The sequence below is a fragment of the Diabrotica virgifera genome, chromosome 4, assembly GCF_917563875.1.
Source record: "Diabrotica virgifera virgifera chromosome 4, PGI_DIABVI_V3a".
Lineage (NCBI taxonomy): Eukaryota > Metazoa > Arthropoda > Insecta > Coleoptera > Chrysomelidae > Diabrotica > Diabrotica virgifera.
Window position 1 is genome coordinate 80894508 of NC_065446.1, and position 22887 is coordinate 80917394.

General features: G+C 32.1%; 1 protein-coding gene across 6 annotated transcripts in view; it reads right to left on the minus strand.

Moving 5' to 3' along the window:
• Nucleotides 1-22887, minus strand: part of LOC114331259 (G2/mitotic-specific cyclin-B3) — a 77420-nt gene that overhangs the window by 14913 nt on the left and 39620 nt on the right. For 5 of the 6 annotated variants that reach the window (XM_028280764.2, XM_028280765.2, XM_028280766.2 and 2 more), the window contains 2 exons: nt 20667-20958; nt 4747-5133 (listed from right to left, as the gene is read on the minus strand). In XM_028280764.2, coding sequence (XP_028136565.1) covers nt 4747-5133; nt 20667-20958 — 679 coding nt within the window. The remainder of the gene's footprint in view (nt 1-4746; nt 5134-20666; nt 20959-22887) is intronic. The other variant, XM_028280768.2, reaches the window with a different exon arrangement.

Genomic DNA, 22887 nt, shown 5'->3' on the forward strand with positions numbered 1-22887 from the left:
CCAAAGAAGGAAATTGCCACTCAGAGGTTAAGCATAAATTTTGGAATTTACGAAAGTTCCGAGTGGAAAAAATCCTGCCTAAACGTCGGGTTTTTGAGGAGGGTTTGCTGAAGATATTAAGCTTCGTATAAACTGCTTCATGATCAGATAGTCCAGCATTAATAGCTGTAGAGTGCACATCAAGGGGTGATAAATCTGAGACAATATAATCAATTATGGTAGATGAAGTTTTAGTAATCCTTGTAGGAGAATCTACGTGCATTGTTAGACCATACAATTCAATTATATTGACCAAGGATATTTGTGTAGCACAAGCAGCAACATAATCAATGTTGAAGTCTCCGTATAAAATTTTTCTGCTTTCATGGGGCAGGTCATCTAACAAATTTAGCAGGTTCTGAAAAAATAGTTCTACGGAAGAGCCAGGTGATCTATAAATGCAAATAATATAAAGATTAAGATTCTTATTGTAAATTAAGGAAAACTCAAAGTAGGCTTCATTTAACAGAAAGTCATATTTTGTTACCAAAGAAAAATCATGTATTTTTCTACAAAGAAAGGCTCGTTGATTTCAAACCAGTGCTCTGTAACCGCAACTACCGGGGGAAATCCTAATTCCTCTAGAAGCAAAACAATTCATCAGTTTTGTATCTTATATAACGAATATTAATCAGAACCATGCTAAAGTTGTTATCACTAAAATAATTTGAGGATTCTAGTCCCTCAGAACACGTCGTGATGTTTAAAAATTTCGATTTGGAGACAGCGGAATAGTAATTTCGGTGACACTCCCTTGATTTTTGTAAGTGGATAATTCTTTCAGAAGTGAGAAAGGACCTAAAAGATGCAAGATCAACTTCCACCTCATCTGGACCAATTCCATAGGTATCGTTAAATTCTAGAAGAATTTTTCGTAGATCTTCAGTCTTGGTGGGAAGCCCTTCGGAAGCCAAAAACAGTTTAACGCTTGTGTTGGTAAATCCATCATAACATACTGAAGCAGGTTGGTCGTGTAGACAAGCAAGATGAAGTTTATTGGCTTCTAGTCCTTCAGAACACGTCGTGATGTTTAAAAATTTCGTTTTGGAGAGAGAGGAATAGTAATTTCGGTGACACCCCCTTGATTTTTGTAAGTTAATAATTCTTTCAGAAGTGAGAAAGGACCTAAAAGCAGCAAGATCAGCTTCAACCTCATCTGGACCAATTCCATAGGCATCGTTAAATTCTAGAAGAATTTTTCGTAGATCTTCAGTCTTAGTGGAAAGCCCTTCGGATGCCAAAAACAGTTTAACGCTTGTGTTGGTAAATCCACCATAAAATACTGAAACAGGTTGGTCGTGTAAAAGCAAGATGAAGTTTAATGGCTTTTAAGATATCTGGTTCCCTTAATCTGGCTAGCAGATATCGACTATTAGAGTTATTGGTTAATCTAACTCTTGGTCAAGTCAAAGGATCCAGATTTATAGATGGTTCTAAAGTATCTTTTTTAATGAAATTAATATGCGAATGGAAAGGATTCTTAGATTTGCAAATTTCGATGGCCTGCTTGTCTGAACATATGTTTGTGTTCTGTACTTCATATTTGTTGTTGCATAAACTGGTAACTGGATTTTCCAGGCTAACAGGACTTCTGATATTCGTCTGATTCTTATGTGACTCAGATGAAAGCGATGGTTCGGAATATGAAGATTCAATGGACCATTTAATGTTTACACCAGGTGGACAAATTTCCTTATTAAATAATAAGTTAATAGATGATCTAGATTTTATACCTATTTTAAATGAAGAACCAGTTGCTATGTCGGCATCTTTAACGAGGGCGTAACATCTAATATATTCTTTGATACCTAGCTTCTATTTAATAAGGTGTACCACTTGTATAGGGGTGTACATTGGGGTTAAGTTACTAATAACTACAAAGTGACATTTATCTCCTGTGTTTTTTTATTTTTGCTCTGGACTTACTTCGCAACGTTGAGAATTTTATGCCACCACAAGTACCCAGGTTGGGTACTTGTGGTGGCATAAAATGTGTATTTTGTTCAATACCTCTTTTTTCGTTAGTATGGTAGATAGATTTTAAGAAATATTGCTCATTCGATTTGATATTTCACTGATATTTGAAGAGAGCCTTTCTAATCCCAACTTAATCTCAGTAGAAGTTTAGTCTTGGATTTGAACTTTTATAGTCTCATCTGAACCGCCGTAAAAAACTGACGATATATTGAAAAGATCATGTTCCATCTGTCTTATACATGTTAAAACCTTCTCAGGATTCACCAGGTTATTTAGTCTATGGATCTCGTCTTTTTTTTTGATAAGATAGTCCAGTTTGTCGTCATTTTTTGTTAACAAATCGTAAGTGTCTATAAAAACAGGCAGATTATCAGAAAGTTTTTTAGTAACTTGTGTTAAGGCTTCAAAGTTTTCTATAGGTATTTGAGTTTTTGACAGGTTAGTTATTTTTTCATTTAAATATATTAAGCTAGGTGAGTCACATAGTGTACAAAAAAGATTTAGATGGGAAAATTTTTGTTCTAATCAGTGTTCTAATTGTGGTCGATTTATTTAACCCCGTGCATCTCATACAAAAAGTACGCCGGCAATCTCCATTACATTTCAGATTATTCAATTTATCTGAATCAGAAAAATGTGAAAGACATTCCTCGCAGCTGTAGGTCATGGTCAAACTTATATTGCAATAATAAACAAGGTCGATGAAAGTAAGCAAAAGTAAAACGACTTACTACTAGTAATTCACAACACTCCAAAAAACAAAACAATAACAAAACATGTAAACACAACAATTAGCAGTTGACCCCGTTGCAAATCAAAACAAAACCTCAAGCTACCACGTTCAATAAACTACTGAACTTATAGTATTCACTTTTATTTTCCATAGTAAACACACACATTTATTTTTGTCTTCCGTTTGGTTCCTAAAGACGATTAAAAATTCAAATTATAGCAGCCAGCCCAAAACGGGCCATCATTGGTCGTGACGTCATATAATTGTAGTATTGGATGTCCTCGCCATTAATTCATTAGGTTTGGCATTCGTTTTGGCACTGACACTCAGTTTTATAAATATTTTGATAGTTGCTATTTCTGACTAATATTTGAGTGATTGGACTAGAATATGATGCTGCTGTATTTTCGTTTACAACGAGTTTACAACGAAATTGAAAATGGTTATTCATTTTTATTTACATGTTTACTCTGATTGGAGTACGAAGGAAACCATTCTCGTTGGAACTTTATCGCGCTGAGCACATGGGACGTGAATTATAAGATGTAAAATTTCCTCATCTTCCTTAGTCTCAGCATCCGTTATGGCTTGCAAACTGTAGAAACCTCGGAGGTGTAACCAGAGAAGGTTCCCATTGCATTCAGTCTGGTGGGATGTAGAATAACATTATGTTGTTTTATATGCCATTAGATTTAAAACTTAGTCTTTTGCTAGCAGTTGCCGCTAGGGCATCTATGCCATTTCGTTCGTTGCAATCCGTGACTGCACGCCGGGGTTTGTTTTGGTTGGATCAAGGAGAGCAGCATATGTGCCTCCTGATGAGAGACTAATAAGTTTCGAAACCGGTAGAGGTGCTTGCTGCACTCTCTGATTGGACTAGAATATGATGCGGCTGTATTTTCGTTTTGCAACGAAATTGAAAATGAAAATTCATTTATGATTTACATGTTTACTCAGATTGGAGTACGAAGGAAAACATTCTCGTTGGAACTTTACCGCGCTGAGCAGATGGGACGTGAATTATAAAATTCCCTCATCTTCCCTAGTCTCAGCATCCGTTATGGCTTGCAAATTGTAGAAGCCTCGGAGGTGTAACCAGAGAAGGTTCCCATTGTTTTCAGCCTGGTGGGATGTAAAATAACATTATGTTGTTTTATATGCCATTGGATTGAAAACTTCTAATAGAAAATTCTAGAAAAGTCTAATATTTAAGTATTTCATATATACCTATAGTAAATACCTATGTGTATGGTGGCCACATATTTTCAAAAGGGTGAAAATTTTGCCATTGGAGAAGCTCGAAGAGTTAAAGCAGATAAGTAAGTACATAAATATGTATATTATACGCCGTCTTTTATCGGTTTATGTAATCCGATAAATATTTTATTGTAGTTTTTAATAGTTGTACTTTTACAAAATGACACTAAACAACACTTATAGCGTTTTATTTTATTTTCCATAGTAATTCTTCTTTCCTTTCCTCCAAAAACTGTATCAAACTCAAATGTCATCAACATATAAATATAACCATAAAAATAAAAATAATTAGGTGACGTCACGGGTCGTTTATAAAGGTTTAAATACACAGAAGATTTTAAATCTGTAGTTCTAAGTTATTATGATATTTTGAAGCGTGAAATTTTGAAAATCTCATTTTTAAAAACAAAACTGAACATTATTATGTAACAACAAAAAGTGCAAGTTTCCTATTCAATACCATCTCTTTAAAAACTGAATTAAACTTCAAAGTAAACAAAATGGTATATAATTTTATATGAGACAGAAATGTCATTACAAAATATTATGTTATGAAGTCACAAATGTTGGCGAGCTTTTTCGATCATTTTTCGAAATGATTCAATTATACAAAAGATTTTAAATTTCTTCTTCTAAGTTATTATATGTTTTTGAGGCGTGAAATTTTGGAAATCTTATTTTTAAACGTTTTATTTTTCCTATTCGATATTTTATGGAATAATACAAAATAACTTTCTTACCCTGGCATATCTTCTCAGAAATCTGTAACTAATAGGTATTCCCAGATCGAATCCTATTACTTTAAACAAATTGATCTCCATCCTAATAAGTTCCCTCTTGGTATAAGCGCCATCGCAAATATACAAGAAATCGTCAAGCATAGGTGGAATCCTTTCGTCGTATTTACTGGCTATCAACATGGCTGCGGCACCGACTAATTGTAAAGTTTCCTTTCCTACTGTCATTTTACTGAGGTACATATCAACTAATTTAACTCCCAAATAAAGAGTCTCATGATTGAGTTCGAAACTTTCTTGAATTTCGACCATCCAATCGACGAGTAGCGATCGCATCCACCGAGTAAGACATATTTGACGGTCTAAATAATCAGGTACTGGAAACAGAACCTAAAAAAATAATGTATATTATTTAAAAATAAATAAACATTTTCAATTTCGTTGCAACACGAAACTACAGTGGCATTATATTTTAGTTCAATCAGAGACCGCGGCAAGTGCCACTACCGGTTTCACGACTTAGTCCCGGCGCAAATTGAACCTAAGCGAGACACGACCTGCACCGGCGAACTGCGTAGACAGTTCTGCGCATCCTACTATCAGTTCATGCGTTCGCAGGTCTCGCTTGGGAACGTTTGTCATCGGCGTACAGTTTTCTTGGGTCGTAGGACACGTGACTCAATTCTCAGTTGTGTTTTTGTTTCCGAGATGGACGTTGATAGAAAAGCTGATAGAACTCGTTTGGAATTATCCCATGGTATATGATACCAGCCACGTGGATTATATGAGGACGAAATTGAAAGACGAGGTATGGGAGAAAATAGGAAACGAATTGAATACGAATGGTTTAGTATAATTTACTGTGATAGATAAAAATATTAGTATTCTCCTTTCCATGACCATTTTTCAGTGCGTCATAAATTATAGAAAAAAAGGCAAGTCCGTGATAATACACATTTATGACATTTATTCTAACATAACATTTTAGTTAAATCTGACAGTTGTCACATTTTATTTTCAATTTGGAATAAAAACAAATCAATTGTGTCTATTGCATTTATAAAATGGTATTTTCTTTGATTTGTATGGTCTTATAAATTGTACAGTATATATTGATAATATTGTTATTTTATTTAATAAATAATTCTTTTTTGATTATGGCGCCATCTATCGACAACTAGAATAACTAGAAGAAATGTTATAAATGTCTGTAATCACCGACGTACCTTTTTTTCTGTCACATACAATTTAATGCGTTAGAGAGAAATCGAAAAACTGTTACGCACTGAAAAATGGTCATGAAAAGGACTATACATTAATCAAAACCCAACACAGCTTTGTCATTAAAATTCTGATAACTTTATTAGTAGTATAGTATAGTTGATCCAAAAGATGGCATAATCCAGACATCGAAAGTGAAAGTTATCCTTCAACACCAAATTGTTCTATATGGTCCACACAATGTCCAAAAAAAAGTCACACCATTTTGAGCGTCGGGTTTGGGGGGGGGGGGGAGAGGGGGGAGAAATCGGTAAATTCGTAGTTTTTTAAGTTTTTCGCCAAAATTTCTAAAACTATGCGGTTTAGCATGAACAACCCTCTATACAAAATTGTTCTACATTAAATTTGAAGTAAAAAAGGTCCTATGCGTAATATTTCTAAAATGAATGGTTCCAAAGTTACGGAGGTAGTATAGTACTACTGGTCCAAAAAAAAAAGGCATAACCCAAACATCCAAAGTAAAAGTTTTCCTCCAACACCAAAATGTTCTATATGGTCCACATATTGTTCAGTAAAAAGTTACACCATTTTGAGCGTCCGGTTTGGGAGGGAGATGGGAGAGAAGCCGGTAAATTAGTAGTTTTTTTACGTTTTTCGTCAATATTTCTAAAACTATGCTTTAGCGTGAACAATGTTATATACAAAAATGTTCTACATGAAATTTAAAACAAAAAATGTTCTATACGTAATTGTTATATAATCAACGGTTCCAGAGTTACGGAGGGTGAAAAGTCGAGGTTTTCGATACTTTTTATATTTTTTGGGCAATATTTATCGTGTAACTATACCAAAAACCCAGACATCCAAAGTGAAAGTTATCCTCCCACACCAAATTGTTCTATATGGTCCACATAATGTTCAGAAAAAAGTCACACCATTTTGAGCGTCGGGTTGGGGGGGGGGGGAGAGGGGGGGAGACATCGGTAAATACAAAAAGTTCCGAAAACCTCCACTTTTCACCCTCCGTAACTCTGGAAACGTTAATTTTATAACAATTATGTATAGAACCTTTATTGTTTTAAATTTTATGTAGAACATTTTTCTATAATATATTCCTTACGCTAAAACATAGTTTTAGAAATATTGACGAAAAACTTAAAAAACTACTAATTTGCCGACTTCTCCCCCATCTCCCCCCCCCCAAACCGGACGCTCAAAATGGTGTAACTTTTTACCGAACAATATGTGGACCATATAGAACAATTTGGTGTTGAAGGAAAACTTTTACTTTGGATGTCTGGGTTAGGCCTTTTTTTGGACCAATTATACTATACTACCTCCGTAACTTTGGAACCGTTTATTTTAAAAGGGTTATGCATAGGGCCTTTTTGATTTCAAATTTAATGTAGAACAATTTTGTGTAGAGGGTTGTTCATGCTAAACCGCTTAGTTTTAGAAATATTGACGAAAAACGTAAAAAACTACGAATTTGCAGATTTCTCCCCCCTCTCCCCCCCAAACCCGACGCTCAAAATGGTGTGACTTTTTTCTGAACATTATGTGGACCATACAGTGCTAGTCAAAAGTCCGTACCCCCCTCTTATCTTTTGAACGGTTATACCTATAATAGTGAAATTTGGAGGGAGGAAATAAACGGACGTAAGCTTCTTAACTAGTCATGACAGGTGACGTAATAGTGACAGATGACGTTACAGAGCCACTGTGACCGATAATTTTAAATGGGACCTTATGGCAAGTGATACCTCGTTTGAAAGGTATTAAAAAGTCCTATTCAGTCATACTAATTTTTTTGGGTTTAAGTTGATTTTGGTGAATAAATTAAATAAATACAATATTGTAGTTTCGCATTTCATTAATAAAAATTCAAATGTCCGCCTATGGTTTTTTTGTAAAAAAATATGACGTTTTTCAATTCTCTAGTAGTTTTTACGTCAATATCAACCTTTTTGACAAGTAATCATAGGCGGAATTTTGAATTTTTATTAATTAAATGCGAAACTACAATTTTATATTTATTTCATTTATTCATCAAAATTAGCTTAAACTTAAACAAAATTATTATGACTGAATAGGTATTTGCAATACCTTTTAAACGAGGTGTCACTTGCCATATAGTCTCATTTAAAATTATCTGTCACAGTGGCGCTGTAAAGTCATGTCACTATTACGTCACCTGTCATAACTAGTTAAGAAGCCTACGTCCATTTATTTCCTCCCTCCGAATTTCACTATTATTGGTATAACCGTTCAAAAGATACTAGGGGGGTACGGACTTTTGACTAGCACTGTATAGAACAATTTGGCGTTAAAGGATAACTTTCACTTTGGATGTCTGGGTTTGGGTCTAACTATACCATACTATAGGTACTCGTAGACAAAATAAACGGCGATACCAGATATGCCTTTACAAGAACACATTATTAGAAAAAAAAAAGGTTACTTAAAACGAATAGGCCTGGATCCTGCGTAACAAAAAAAAGTTAATTAATAGCAAACTGAAAATTTGTTAATAGCGTAACGGTGTCTGGTCGGACAAACTTTAATGTATGGGAACACTGGAAGAGGGGAAGTTTTAATTGTGGAACAGGTTAAAGATTTGGAACGTCAGACTACAAAAACTTCCCATGTATTTTATCGGACAGAACTTCCAATTGATTTCTTACCCTTTCATTAAACTCATGCAAAAATTAGACTGCTATTTATCATCTGTCATAATTCCTGTCATTTGGCATGTTCTACGTGTCGGACTTATTAAAATGCCCAGTTGGTGATAAATACCAGTCTGATTTTTGCATGAGAGTTTAATGAAAGGGTAGCAAATCAATTGGAAGTTCTGTCCGACAAAATACATGGGACGTTTTCGTAGTATGACGTTCCAAATTTTTAACCTGTTCCACAATTAAAACTTCCCCTGTTCCAGTGTTCCCATACATCAAAGCTTAAGCTATTAACAAATTTTCAGCTTGCTATTAATCAACTTTGTTTGGTACGCGGGATCCAGGCCTAGTAGAAATACAATGTCACAAATGATGGCCTAATCCCCTTTATATAGGTATAAAATTTTTGTATCATTCACTTCTAATTTACACAACATTATCATTGAAAAATTATTCATTATTTAAAAACCGTTAAAGATATCTTTGAATATCGCATTACCCTCAAATAAAATTTGTCATCATATTAAATACATTTTTGTTTATGCTTAAAAACAAAATATGTAGACGAGATATAAATATACTTACTAATAGATAAGCAGTTTTTGCAACTACAATCGCAATCAGTGTTGTCTATAATATAGTATCGGCTTATAAAATAATTAGTTTTTAGCATAGTTCGCACCTTTGGGGAAACACTGACGTACATCAATGCAAATTTGTTAATTGTTGAGAAAACGTATTTAAAGTTTTGAAAGTTAGTTAAAGCCAAAAATGAGATGCAAATTACAAGAGGAAGTAGAAATTGATTGTCCACAGTCTTAGTTATTAGGATTAGGACAATCTGACTTTGTTTGATATACATAACTACATAGGTACAGTTCATCTAGCGAAATAGGGAAGAGTTATAATTCTTTGTTTCTCCAGACAAATACCAGTGGCGGCTCGTGGCTTTAGGGACAGGGTCGGCAAGGTTTTGTCTCCTCAGATAGGTATGCCATCTAATTAAAAGGTTTCAATTTCATAGGAGATTTTTGGTTTTTGTTTTTTTTTTTATTTTTTTTTTCGTTTTTTTTTTTGTTTTTTCCTATAAATTTAGAACCTAAACCTGTTTATAAATTAAGTCTATTTAGTCTATGTTGTTTCGAAGCAGCAAAATGGGTTATAACGTCATTGTAAAATTTATTATTGCTTTGGGGAGATTTTAAAAGTTTTTTTCTATTGACATTAGAAATTTGAGACAAGTTTGACATTCTCTCTTGTTTCATGGTGTTTCGACAATACGTTTTGACTTTTTTGAGACAACAGAGATCCCGTTCATTTGAGGCAAAATTTGCCCACATTTGAGCACAATAATTTATTAATTTCGGGAACAGTTTGTTGTACCTAATGAATTGCAATATATAAAATTATATGTACATATTTTGTAACTTATCCCACCTTCCGAAAATATTTGGATCAGCATATAAACCTGTTAATCCATTTTCTTATTTTATTTGATTAAAGAATGATGGATAATTTTTAATGAACTTGTCTAATAGATATTTTGAAAATTCTTTGGCGTAACTTTTAAATTTTGAATCGTCAAAGAGGTCAATGACTTATAACAGTGAGTAAATAATAGTTTTGCCTGGTGCAATAGTTTTAATTTCTGCCTGGAGACCATACAATTCACCGGACATCAAGGCAGCGCCGTCAGAAATTTGCCTTACCAATTTATTTTTGATATCAAAAAATTTTAATATGTCCTTTAAAACACCAAAAATATATTCTGTCTTATGGCTTCTACTCACGTCTGAAAACCTAAAAACCTCTCATAAACATTAGACGTAACGCGTATCGAAGAACAATAATTGATACTTGTGAATGACATGTTACCTCTATCAGTAGTTTCGTCTACTTCTACCGAAAAGCATCAAAATGTAACTACTAATTGATTCTTTCATTCTGTGCTGTTTTAGGTACGCCGCTAAATGTCTTACGAGTCAGAAAGTAAATTAGAAAATTTGTTAAACAATTTTATTTGTTCTCTATAATTAACTTGATGTAACGAATCCTCCGATTCATCCTGTCACCTAAATGGTAATTCCTAACAACTTAAAAAATTACAATATCAATCATTAAACGACGTAAAACTACCTATTTACCTATACTCCATCTAATTTACTCACCGTTGCACGTCATCCGCGTCATAGCCCGAGACGTCACATGATACCAACACGAAATATTTAGGCGGTAGGTGTGTTCTTTTTTAGAATCACTTTGCCGAGTACACTGGCGTTACAGCCACTAGGCATATTTTATTATATACGCGTAGAAATAACATTTAAAGATTTCTATTAATGTTAACTTAAAGAAATACACATTAATATGTTTCATTTAATTTGCATAAATGGATTATAAAGCGTTTTTATGAAACACATTTGTGCGGAATACATTGTAACTATAATCGAACGAAGGTGATATTTTGGCATACATTGGTAACATTTATTTGACAGTTGCGGTGATGACACTTCATATTTGTTTATATTCTTTACTATAAGTATTTGTTTCATTATATTTACTGTTTTTATTATGTACTTTAACGTAAGATTATAACTTAATTCTTGTTTTCTATTTCTAAAGTTTTTACTTATTTACATTGAATATTAATTTGTTTTCCACTTCCGCAAAAATTGTGTGATGTATTTGATTTAAAATGAATTCAAGAATTTTTTGTAATTGTGCAACAATGTCAACTTAGATCTCTAACGTAAATAATGATGTACAACGGTAAGTAAATTAGACGGACTGTATTTCATAATTTTATCCCGGACGTGATAGGAAGGTACGTGCCTTGCTACGGTTACGGTACGATCGGCAAAGTGTACCCGAGCACTGACTCGGTCACCTCGGCGTCCTCGGCAGTTTCGTATCAGCAACAGTGAACACTTGGATCTACAGACCGAGCTGGTCTCGTAAATTCCACGGCTTCGCGCAATCGTACTTGAGACACTGTGTCAGGTGTTTGGATTCTGTTTGAAAATTTGCGTAACTGATATTCTGTGTTGTGAATTTTTAAAACTTTTAAGTGTGGTTTTTGACCGTTGTGAAAAATTATTTATTTAGTTTTGTGTTTATAATTTAAACTCTTTAAACTTGTATTGAAAACAACATATTTTGTAATTTGCAAAAAAAAACAACATATTTGCAACATAGGTAACAAAACAACATGCTTTGTGACCTATTTTAAAAAACTCTCCATCATGCTCCATAAAAAAATAAAATAAAACTAATTTCATCTTTTTCGTGTCTCAGATGGCGTAGCTACTTTTGCTATAACTACTCATAGCCTAATAAAATAAAAAAAAAGTCAAAATGTAAATTCGTACAGGTTAAAACAAATTTTATATCAAAGTTTAGGTGGGTACAAAAGATATTTTCAAGAAAGTATCCAAATCATACAAGGGGATCATTGTTTAAATAATTAAAAAGGGGTCATTTAAAAAAAAATACTTTTTTAACTGCTGAGGTAACTAACTTATCAATGAAGATCTATGTGATTTTTTTCTGCAAAGTTGAAGAGTAAATCTTTCACATAGGACTTACTAAATTAAATTTGACCCCCTATTTATTTAAATAATTGTATATAAAACTTTAAAAACAAATTTGCAAACAATTATTTTTAGCGTTTTAAATAAGCGCTATAAAATATCTTATTTTACAGACAAGTTGCGCTATGTTACCAGTATTAAGCAAAAAAAAATTGGTCAAAAAATATTTAATATTTTTTGAAATATTGAATTTATTTTTTAAATGTTACTATATTTTAAATTGCAAAAACGCGGTTGTTGCCAAAGAAATATTCACCTGCTTAAGATCTCATTATTTTTATTTTTATGTATATTTTCGATAAATGTATTGATAAATTCAAATTTCAATTAAACTCCCCCCTAAAATGGCATTTGAAAATTATTCAAATTTGTTTATAATTTGTTTTTTTAATAACGTTGCGGGGATTAAGTATTTTGATATGCCGTTTCGATAATTGGGTTCCTGGGAATTTTTTACTAATTAACAAAATTTTTTTGTCGTTTTTTCTTCTTCTTTTTTTTTCTTGGAGTTTTATTACTACGGGCCCTTTTAGGGTTAAATTTTATTAAGAATGTCGAATCTCTGAGTTATAGATTCTAGACCTAAAAATATTAAGATTTAACTAAAATCTGTTAAATAAAATGTGGCTACTTACTGAGTTACAGGGTGTTTTATTTAAAAATTTAAAAATTATTGTTACCCTAGTACTTTAAAACTATTTGACGTCTCCTTATCATACTTGGCAGAAAGTGTGGCTATTATAGACCCCACAAAATTGTGATTAATAAACGTTTCTAGCTAGTGCCAGAGGCGTACGACAGGGGATAGTGAATGATTGACCCTTCCCAAATTCTACGCCACTGAGTGAATTACTATTTTAGCGAAATTTTTCGATTCTCCAATACTTTGTATGTAATTAACTTTATTGGTATCGATAAAGTCATCAGTTTGAGAGATATTGGCAGTTTAAAATGAATGAATGGATGAATCAAAATAACTATGCCGTTTCATTTTTAACGTCCAATATCTCAAAAACTAATGACTTAATTGTTACCAGTAAAGAGTATATTATTTACATAGAAAGTATTGGAGAATCGAAAAATTTCGCTAAAATAGTAATTCTCTCAGTGGCGTAGAATTTGGGAAGGGTCAACCATTAACTATCCCCTGTCGTACGCCTCTGGTAGTAGCTAGAAACTTTTATTTATCACAGTTTAGTAAACTGTATAGTACCCACACTTTTTGTCAAGTATGATCAGGATACGTCAAATAGTTTGAAAGTACTTGGTAAAAATCATTTTTAAATAAAACACCCTGTAACTCAGTAAGTAGGCACATTTTATTTAAGTAATTTTAGACCAATCTTAATATTTTTAGGTCTAGAATCTACAGCTTAGAGATTCAACATTCATAATGAAACTTAACCCTAAAAGGGCCCGTAGTAATATAACTCCAAGAAAAAAAAAAGAAGAGGAAAAAACGACAAAAAAATTTGTTAATTAGTGAAAAATTCCCAGGAACCCAATTATCGAAACGGCATTTCAAAATATTTAATCCCCGCGACGTTATTAAAAAAACAAATTATAAACAAATTTGAATAATTTTCAAATGCCATTTTAGGGGGAAGTTTAATTGTAAGTTGAATTAATCAATACATTTATCGAAAATATACATAAAAATAAAAATAATAAGATTTAATACAGGTGAATATTTCTTTGACAACAACCGCGTTTTTGCAATTGAAAATAGAGTAACATTTAGTAAACAAATTCAATATCTCAAAAAATATTAAATATTTTTGGACCATTTTTTTTGTTTAATACTGAAAACATAGTGCAACTTCTCCTGTAAAACAAGATATTTTATATTGCTTATTTAAAACGCTAAAAATAATTTTTTGCAAATTTGTTTTTAAAGATTTATGTATAATTATTTAAATAAATACGGGGTCAAATTTAATTTAGTAAGTTTTTGTGTGAAAAATTTACCCTTCAGCTTTGCAGAAAACAATACTATAGACCTTCATTAGTAATTAAATGACCTCAGCAGTTAAAAAAGTAATTTTCTTGCAAAAATGACCCCTTTTTAATTATTTAAACAATGATCCCCTTGTATGATTTGGATACTTTCTTGAAAATATCTTTTGTACCCACCTAAACTTTGATATAAAATTTGTTTCAACCTGTACGAACTTACATTTTGATTTACATGTAGTGTAATTTTATTTTACTAGACTATCAACGCTTAGCTACTCTACCTACCTATATACAATTTGCATTATTTTATCAAGAAAACAAGCATTTACTCTGCAAATTGTATATTTTGCTTTGCATTTTCATATAAAAAAACCGCGGTATTTATCTTGTACTTTTTTTGAACTAGAGGTGCAATACTTAGGTATTATCATTATTAATAAAAAAAATTATATTAAAATACAATGTTAAAAACTTTAATAATATTAGCAATATTAAAAACTAATATATTATACACTCACCGGCAGAGAAAACGGGCACCCCAAAAAATGGGTCATTTTTAATGTCTTGTATTTTCTAAACCTGATGTCCGATTTAAGTAATTTTTTTAGTATGTTATAGCCTTATTCTTTATCAATATCGCTGTAATAATATTGTTGCTAGACAGGTACATTGTCATTGTATACAGGATGTACGAATCAAACTGTGTTTTTTTCTCAAACTTTAACAACTACCCCTGTTTTTCGTCAATACAGGGTGTTTTTCAATAAGTACGGCAAGCTTTAAGGGGTAATTCTGCATGATAAAATAATGACAGTTTGCTTTATATACTTATGCCCGCAAATACTTCGTTTCTGAGATAGGGGGTGTTGAAATTGTTCTTACAAACTGACGATTTATTTATTGCTCTAAAACGGTTTGTGATATGCAAATGAAATTTGGTAGATTTTAAGAGCTAGTTATTGCGCATTTTTTGGCATACAATTGAGAATTTTATATTCACCATTGGCGTGCATACGGGATATATCTAAAATATTTATACCCGTATGCACGCCAATGGTGAATATACAATTCTTAATTGTACGCCAAAAAAATGAGCAATAACTACCTCTCTTAAAATCTACCAAATTTCATTTGCATATCACAAACCGTTTTAGAGAAATAAATAAATCGTCAGTTTGTAAGAACAATTTCAACACCCCCTATCTCGGAAACGAAGCATTTGCGGGCATACGTTTATAAAGCAAACTGTCATTATTTTATCATGCAGAATTACCCCTTAAAGTTTGCCGTACTTATTTAAAAACACCCTGTATTAACGAAAAACAGGGGTAGTTGTTAAAGTGCTTAACTTTTTTATTATCCAACATAAGCGAATGAATCAAAAAACAGAATGTTAAGAAAACCTTAGGCTATAGTTTGGTTATAATTTGAGTATTTTATAAAAGCTAGAACATTCCACAGGGTGTTCCAAAGTTTGAGAAAAAAACACAGTTTGATTCGTACACCCTGTATACAATGACAATGTACCTGTCTAGCAACAATATTATTACAGCGATATTGATAAAGAATAAGGCTATAACATATTAAAAAAATTACTTAAATCGGACATCATGTTTAGGAAATACAAGACATTAAAAATGACCCATTTTGGGGTGCCCGTTTTCTCTGCCGGTGAGTGTATTATAGTATATTATGAATCAGTAGAAACGATTATATTTTATTTAAATTTGGTAAATTAGAACTCCACTCGACCAGCAGCGCACGACCACACAACTCGAAACACAAGTACGCAAATGCGGTTGCGTGAAGCGTGGCTCGAAGCCGTGGAATTTACGAGACTAGCTCGGTCTGTAGATCCTTGTACAGTGAACAGTGTGATATAAATAGACTTCAGTCATTTTAAATCAGAGTTTGAAGAACATGTTATGAAATACAAAAACTAAGATATTGGATTCATAACATTAATTTGAAACGACAAACTTATGGAGAGTTTTATCATTCGTTTCCCGACCGTCGAAGATGACGAAAAGTATTTCAAGTATTATCGAATGTCTAGTGCTAAATTTTATGAACTCGTTGAGCTATTACCTCTTAGAAAGCATGACACAAAATTTCGAAACTCATTATCTCTGAAGTAAGGCGACCCATCGGTTGGGAAACGCTGGCATAGTGCGATCAACCAAAATTTGCAACCCTTCTCTGCTGTCCGCAAGTATTGTATCGTCTGCATTTCTGAGATTTATAGTCTTCTATTAATTGATATTCCTTCACTGATGTCTTCTAGTGTCTCTTTAAACATCTCTTCTTATTACATATTAAGAAGTAGAGGAGATAGTACACACCCTTGTTGTACTCTGAAGCTATTTTCTTGTGGCATTTTTATAATCAAGTATATTCAAATGGGAAATAAGCCACAATTTTACCTAAAAATGATTTTATTAACGTTTCGACGCCCAAGTCGGGTGTCGTTGTCAAAATACAAAATAATTATTTTACACCCGATTTTATAATACACCCGACTTGGGGGTTGAAACGTTAATAAAATCATTTTTAGGTAAAATTGTGGCTTATTTCCCATTCGAATATACTTGTTGTACTCTTCTTCTTATAGGTATCTCTTTAGATTTTTGTTGGTCAACTCGTATTATGGATTTCTTATATCGGTATATAGTCCAGAAAGCCACTGCGCATCCGCTAGGGAAAATATTCTAATTCGTATTTTTTGCACAATCTTACTCAAAAAGGACTTCTTTTAACTAATTTGCATGTTGCCAGGACCAAAAGGTGGTCAAAAAGTTTTTAAACGTTTTTTTTTTGTTTTTTTTTCCTAAAATTATTTTTTTGCATGGAAAAAAATTTTTTTGGGTTTTTTGGATCATTCCAAACAGAAAAGGTCTTTAGTGACTTTTCTCTAAAAATGATAGTTTTTGACATATAAGCGAATAAAAATTGAAAAATTGCGAAATCGGCCATTTTTAGTCCTCAAAAACTATGTGAAAACCTGAAAATTTGAATGTTGCCAAGGTAGGTAGATATTCTTTAAACATCGATTGATGAAATCCCTAAGAGTTTTTGCAATACAATATTCAAAACTTCTTTGTTTTTTAATTGCTAATCAAGCGGGCGCGACACTATTTTCCACCGACAGTATGGTGCAAATGAAAGGAATAAATTCGTTATTTCGTAAACCGGCGACTTTAAGGAAAAATCCCGAAACAGGTCGATTTTTATTTTTAAGTTATGATATTGTGGCATATATGATATACTAGTGACGTCATCCATCTGGACGTGATGACGTAATCCATGATTTTTTTAAATGAGAATAGGGGTCGTGTGTTAGCTCATTTGAAAGGTTCTTCAATTCTCTATTCAGTAATATAAACATTTACATAATTATTTATACAGGGTGTCCAAAAAATTTTTATTAAATTAAATTATTTGACAAAAAAGAAGCAGAAGGACACCCTGTATAAATAATTATGTAAATGTTTACATTACTGAATAGAGAATTGAAGAACCTTTCAAATGAGGTACCACACGATCCCTATTCTCATTTAAAAAAATCATCGATTACGTCATCACGCCCAGACGGATGACGTCACTAGTATACCATATATGCCACAATATCATAACTTAAAAATAAAAATCGACCTGTTTCGGGATTTTTCCTTAAAGTCGCCGGTTTACGAAATAACGAATTTATTCCTTTCATTTGCACCATACTGTCGGTGGAAAATAGTGTCGAGCACGCTTGCTTAGCAATTAAAAAAAATAGGAGTTTTGAATATTGTATTGCAAAAAACTCTTCGGGATTTCATCAACCGATGTTTAAAGAATATCTAGCTACCTTGGCAACATTCAAATTTTCAGTTTTTCACATAGTTTTTGAGGGTTAAAAATGGCCGATTTCGCAATTTTTCAATTTTTAATCGCTTATATGTCAAAAACTATCATTTTTAGAGAAAAGTTACTAAAGGCCTTTTCTGTTTGGAATGATCCAAAAAATCTAAAAAAACTTTTTTCCATGCAAAAAAAATAATTTTAGGAAAAAAACAAAAAAAAAACGTTTAAAAAATTTTTGACCACCTTTTGGTCCTGGCAACATGCAAATTTGTTAAAAGGAGTCCTTTTTGAGTAAGATTGTGCAAAAAATCTGAATTAGAATATTTTTCCTAGCGGATGCGCAGTGGCTTTCTGGACTAATAAATTTGTCATGATTCTCACATCCTGATCATCTACTACACATAGTAAATAATGTCTCTCTAATGCCAAAGATTTTTCTAAAGGAGCATATACGAGAACTATTCTAGTAGCAGTAGAATACGATTAGTTTTTATAAATGCGAGGTTAAACAATCATTAAAAATATGTTATAAAAATTATTAAATGATACTAGTCCAGGAACCGAAGCTTTTCACCTCGCAATTTTTACAGAATGGATCGATTTGCTTGAAAATTTCAGAATAAGTAGTGGATAGTCCAATAATCAAAATCTGTATCATGCCAAAAGGCGCTTTTACCATGGGGGTGGTTGCCACCACATCTCGGGGGTGAAATTTTTTATTATATCTTGACCGCAAAATTTGATAAAAACATTCATTCTAAGCAAAAACAGTTCTATAGATATTTTGATAAAATTAATAGTTTTCGATTTATTCGCTATCGAAAATGTTAGTTTTGTCTAGAAAAAATCATTTTTCGATATTACGATTCACTCAATTTTTGCAGTAGAAATTTTTTTTCAAACCAAGTTCTTGGGAATTAAATAACCTACAATTTTATATCGAAACATTTTTTCGTATCCCTGACGCTAATCTTTCTATTCTGAAGAAAATGGTTTTTACCAAACTACAAAAATTCGTTATTCGCTTTTAACTCCAGTTTTTAAAAACTAATAATTCTAAGCCAGTCAAACTTCTAGAATCTATTTATAATACATAAATAAATAAGAATGAATAAGGCCAATGACCAAAAACACCACTAACTTACATTATTATGCTTACTTTTATTAACTTACATTACTATTAACTTACATTATTATGCTTACATTGGATTTCTCGTTTTTTTTTTCAAAAAAATATATTGATTTTTTAACCGTAACTTTTTTATTTTTATCAAGAAAGTTTGATAAAAATATAATTTTGTAGGTTTTTACAAGATCTATAAGCTTATTTATATTAAATCTTTTTAAAATCCTCAGTCGCAAAAAGAGGTGACTTTGAAAGGGTTGGTAAAGGTGGTTTTTGCATGTTATTACAAGTTTTAATTGTCAATAGTTCACTCAATTTTTGCTGTAGCAGAAATTTTTGTAAACCATGTTCTTGGAAATTAAATAAGCTACAATTTCATATTTAAACATTTTTTTTTATATCTGATGAATTTTTCTATTCTAAAGAAGAGGCCATTTTTTCCAAACTACAAAAATTCGTTATTCGCTTTTGACTCCACTTTTTTAAAACTAATCATTCTAAGGCGGTCAAACTTAAGTAAAAATAGTAAAAAAGTAAAAGTACTTACATAAGTAAAAAAGACCAAGTAAGGTTAGTGACTAATTTTAATTAGGGTGGTGATTAGAGAGTTGCTTGCGACCACTTTTTCACTGAAAAAAAAATGGGGACTGACATTCTTTTCATTATAAGTCACTTAATTTTTGAGCTAGAGACTTTTTTTATTTCTGGTGATATATTTTTTTAAGTGCTTTAAATTAGTTTGAACAAGTTTTCCTCGAAAAATGCATAGTTTTTCCGTACTTTGACTTTGGATTTAACTACAATATTTAGCATTTAACGAAGAAGAGCCAACATATAATAAAGTATAGCTCGATTACTATTGGTCCTAAAGAAAATTTAAAAAATTGGTTTTGTTTATTTTTTCAAAGGGTACATTTTTGTTAAGTAAAGTTGTTTTGATAAAACGAAAACTTTTGGAGTTATTAGCAGAAAACTTATTAAAAACATTGATTTTTTCGATATAAAACTAACACTTTCGATAGCGAATAAATCGAAAACTATCAATTTTATCAAAAAATATAGAACATTTTTTGCTTAGAATGAACGTTTTTACCAATTTTTGCGATTAAAGTATAACAAAAAATTTCCACCCCCGAGATGGGATGGCAACCACCCCCATGGTAAAAGCGCCTCCCGGCATCATATCGATTTTGATCCTTGGACTATCCACTACCTATTCACAAATTTTCAAGCAAATCGATCCATTCTGTAAAAATTGCGAGGTTTTGTCCTATTTTAAGCTTCATTACTTGGACTATACGTTTAGTTTTCGATTAGAGATGGGCGGGTGAAGGAAGCGCTAAAACCGGCAACATTGCTTATGAGAAAGCAGTTGCATTGCCACTGTTGAATCGATGAATGACTGAATAAATCCGCGCGACTCGGATGTGGGAAGCGGGGAAGCAGTGTTGCCATGTATTGGGTATAGGGCCTATATATAATTTAAAAGTAAACACACAGTATACTTACTTCTCTTTCTTTGAGGTAGTTGAAAATGTCCATGGCATAATGTGACACTTGGAAAATATCATTCCAATTCTCTTCGTCATAATTTATTACATTCTCTGGTACGTCGTGGTCTCCAAGATTTAGTTTTAATTCCATTTGCTCGGCAACAACGGTGAGATTTGACTTGTCTTCGGCTTCCATTTTTTCGTTTTCTTTATTGCTTTTTTGCGTCTCTGCCGATTCTGAAGTTCTCGCAGATCGCAAGTTGTGTAATTTTTTTGCACTGAAGTATGTACTTTCATTACTAGAATCGCTGGAATTGTGTGGTTATCATATTATATCTAATAGTATAACGCATTGCAAATTATAATTATATGTAACACACCTAACACTGAGAATTTGATAAGGACAATACACTAATACACTGCTGATAATTCAAGAATATTTCGATAGCGAATAAAGATTTTTTTTAGCCGTTATCTCACTCATAATGAGCTCTGAATCTGAAACTCTGAGCTCGGGAATATTGAAAAAAGAAGAATAATCATGAATAATGGAAGTGTATATTCATTAATTTTCGATAACATCTTTATATTTGTAAATACCAATTTACCTTCTTCTTTTTTAAGGGCCATCTGCGGGACGGAAGTCGGCAATCATCATAGCTATTGGGACTTTAGAGACGGCTGCTCTAAAAATTTCATTTTATGTACATCCGTACCATTATCTGAGGTAGCGCAGCCAAGCTATTTTACTCCGATAATTGCCGTAATATGTCCGAGATACTCTAATTTTCTTGTTTTGAGTGTATTCAAGTTTTCTATTCTAGACACCGATAACTCGAATTATTCCAGATTTTCATTGATGTCGCATTCAAGTTCCAAGTTTCCATTTGCATTTTTTCCTATTAGTGCGGCAGATTCGTGCAAATATTGTAAGAATTGTGCATTTAATGATACTAGTACATAATTTGGACTACATATACTACACATATAAAGGTTCAAATTTAGATGCGAGGCCATCTCAGTTCCTGCCTTTTACAAAAATGGCGGGCATTCAAAATGGCGACGATACATATGTGACTAATAGCACGATAACTTTTAAACGAAAAGTCCGACATCAACAAAATTTGGTATATGGGTTCTTTTTTTGGTGTACAAGATCGAGCTCCTGAACCGGAAGAATCGGTTTACCAAAAGTTGTGTTTTTCCTGATTTTTTAGGTAAAAATATGTTGTTTTTTTTTTCAAATCTTTCACCCTGTATACAGGGTGTCTGCGTAACCTGGAACCATATGGGAAACTTTTTTAATATCAATTTTACGAAAAAAAGTCATTCTTTATAAAGTGCTTTACATAGTCTAAAACCTAAGATGCAATCATCAGATATCAAATTTTGTCAACAGTATACGAGGTATGTCAAAAAAATATGAATTTCGTTCAAGAGCAAACTACCTTTATATTTCAAAATATCAAAAAATTTTATTATGAAAAGTTATTTGTAATTAAAAACCATATTCAAATGTGCAATAACAGCCTTCTACTTAAAAAAAAATTTCTGAAATTTTCCTAAATTACCGATTCCGAACATCATTTTTATTTATTAGACATGTAATAACTCTTTTATTAATAATTTTAGGAAAAAAAGTTATTCTTCATAAAAATCTGTGCATGGTCTAAACCTCAAGATGCAACCATCAGTTATTAAAGTTTGTTAATTTTATACGAGGTGTGTCAAATAATATGAATAGAATGAATTTAAAAATTTTGACACACCTCGTATAAAATTAACAAACTTGGATAACTGATGGTTGCATCTTGAGGTTTAGACCATGCACAGATTTTTATGAAGAATAACTTTTTTTCCTAAAATTATTAATAAAAGAGTTATTACATGTCTAATAAATAAAAATGATGTTCGGAATCGGTAATTTACAAAAATTTCAGAATTTTTGTTATTGGTTTATTATATATTGGTTTATTATTTTTGTTATTGGTATATTTGTATTATTTCTGTTATTGCATATTTGAATATGGTTTTTAATTACAAATACCTTTTCATAATAAAATTTTTTGATATTTTGAAATATAAAGGTAGTTTGCCCTTGAGCGAAATTCAAATTTTTTGACATACCTCGTATACTGTTGACAAAATTTGTTATCTGATGATTGCATCTTAGGTTTTAGATTATGCAGAGCACTTTATAAAGAATGACTTTTTTTCGTAAAATTGATATTAAAAAA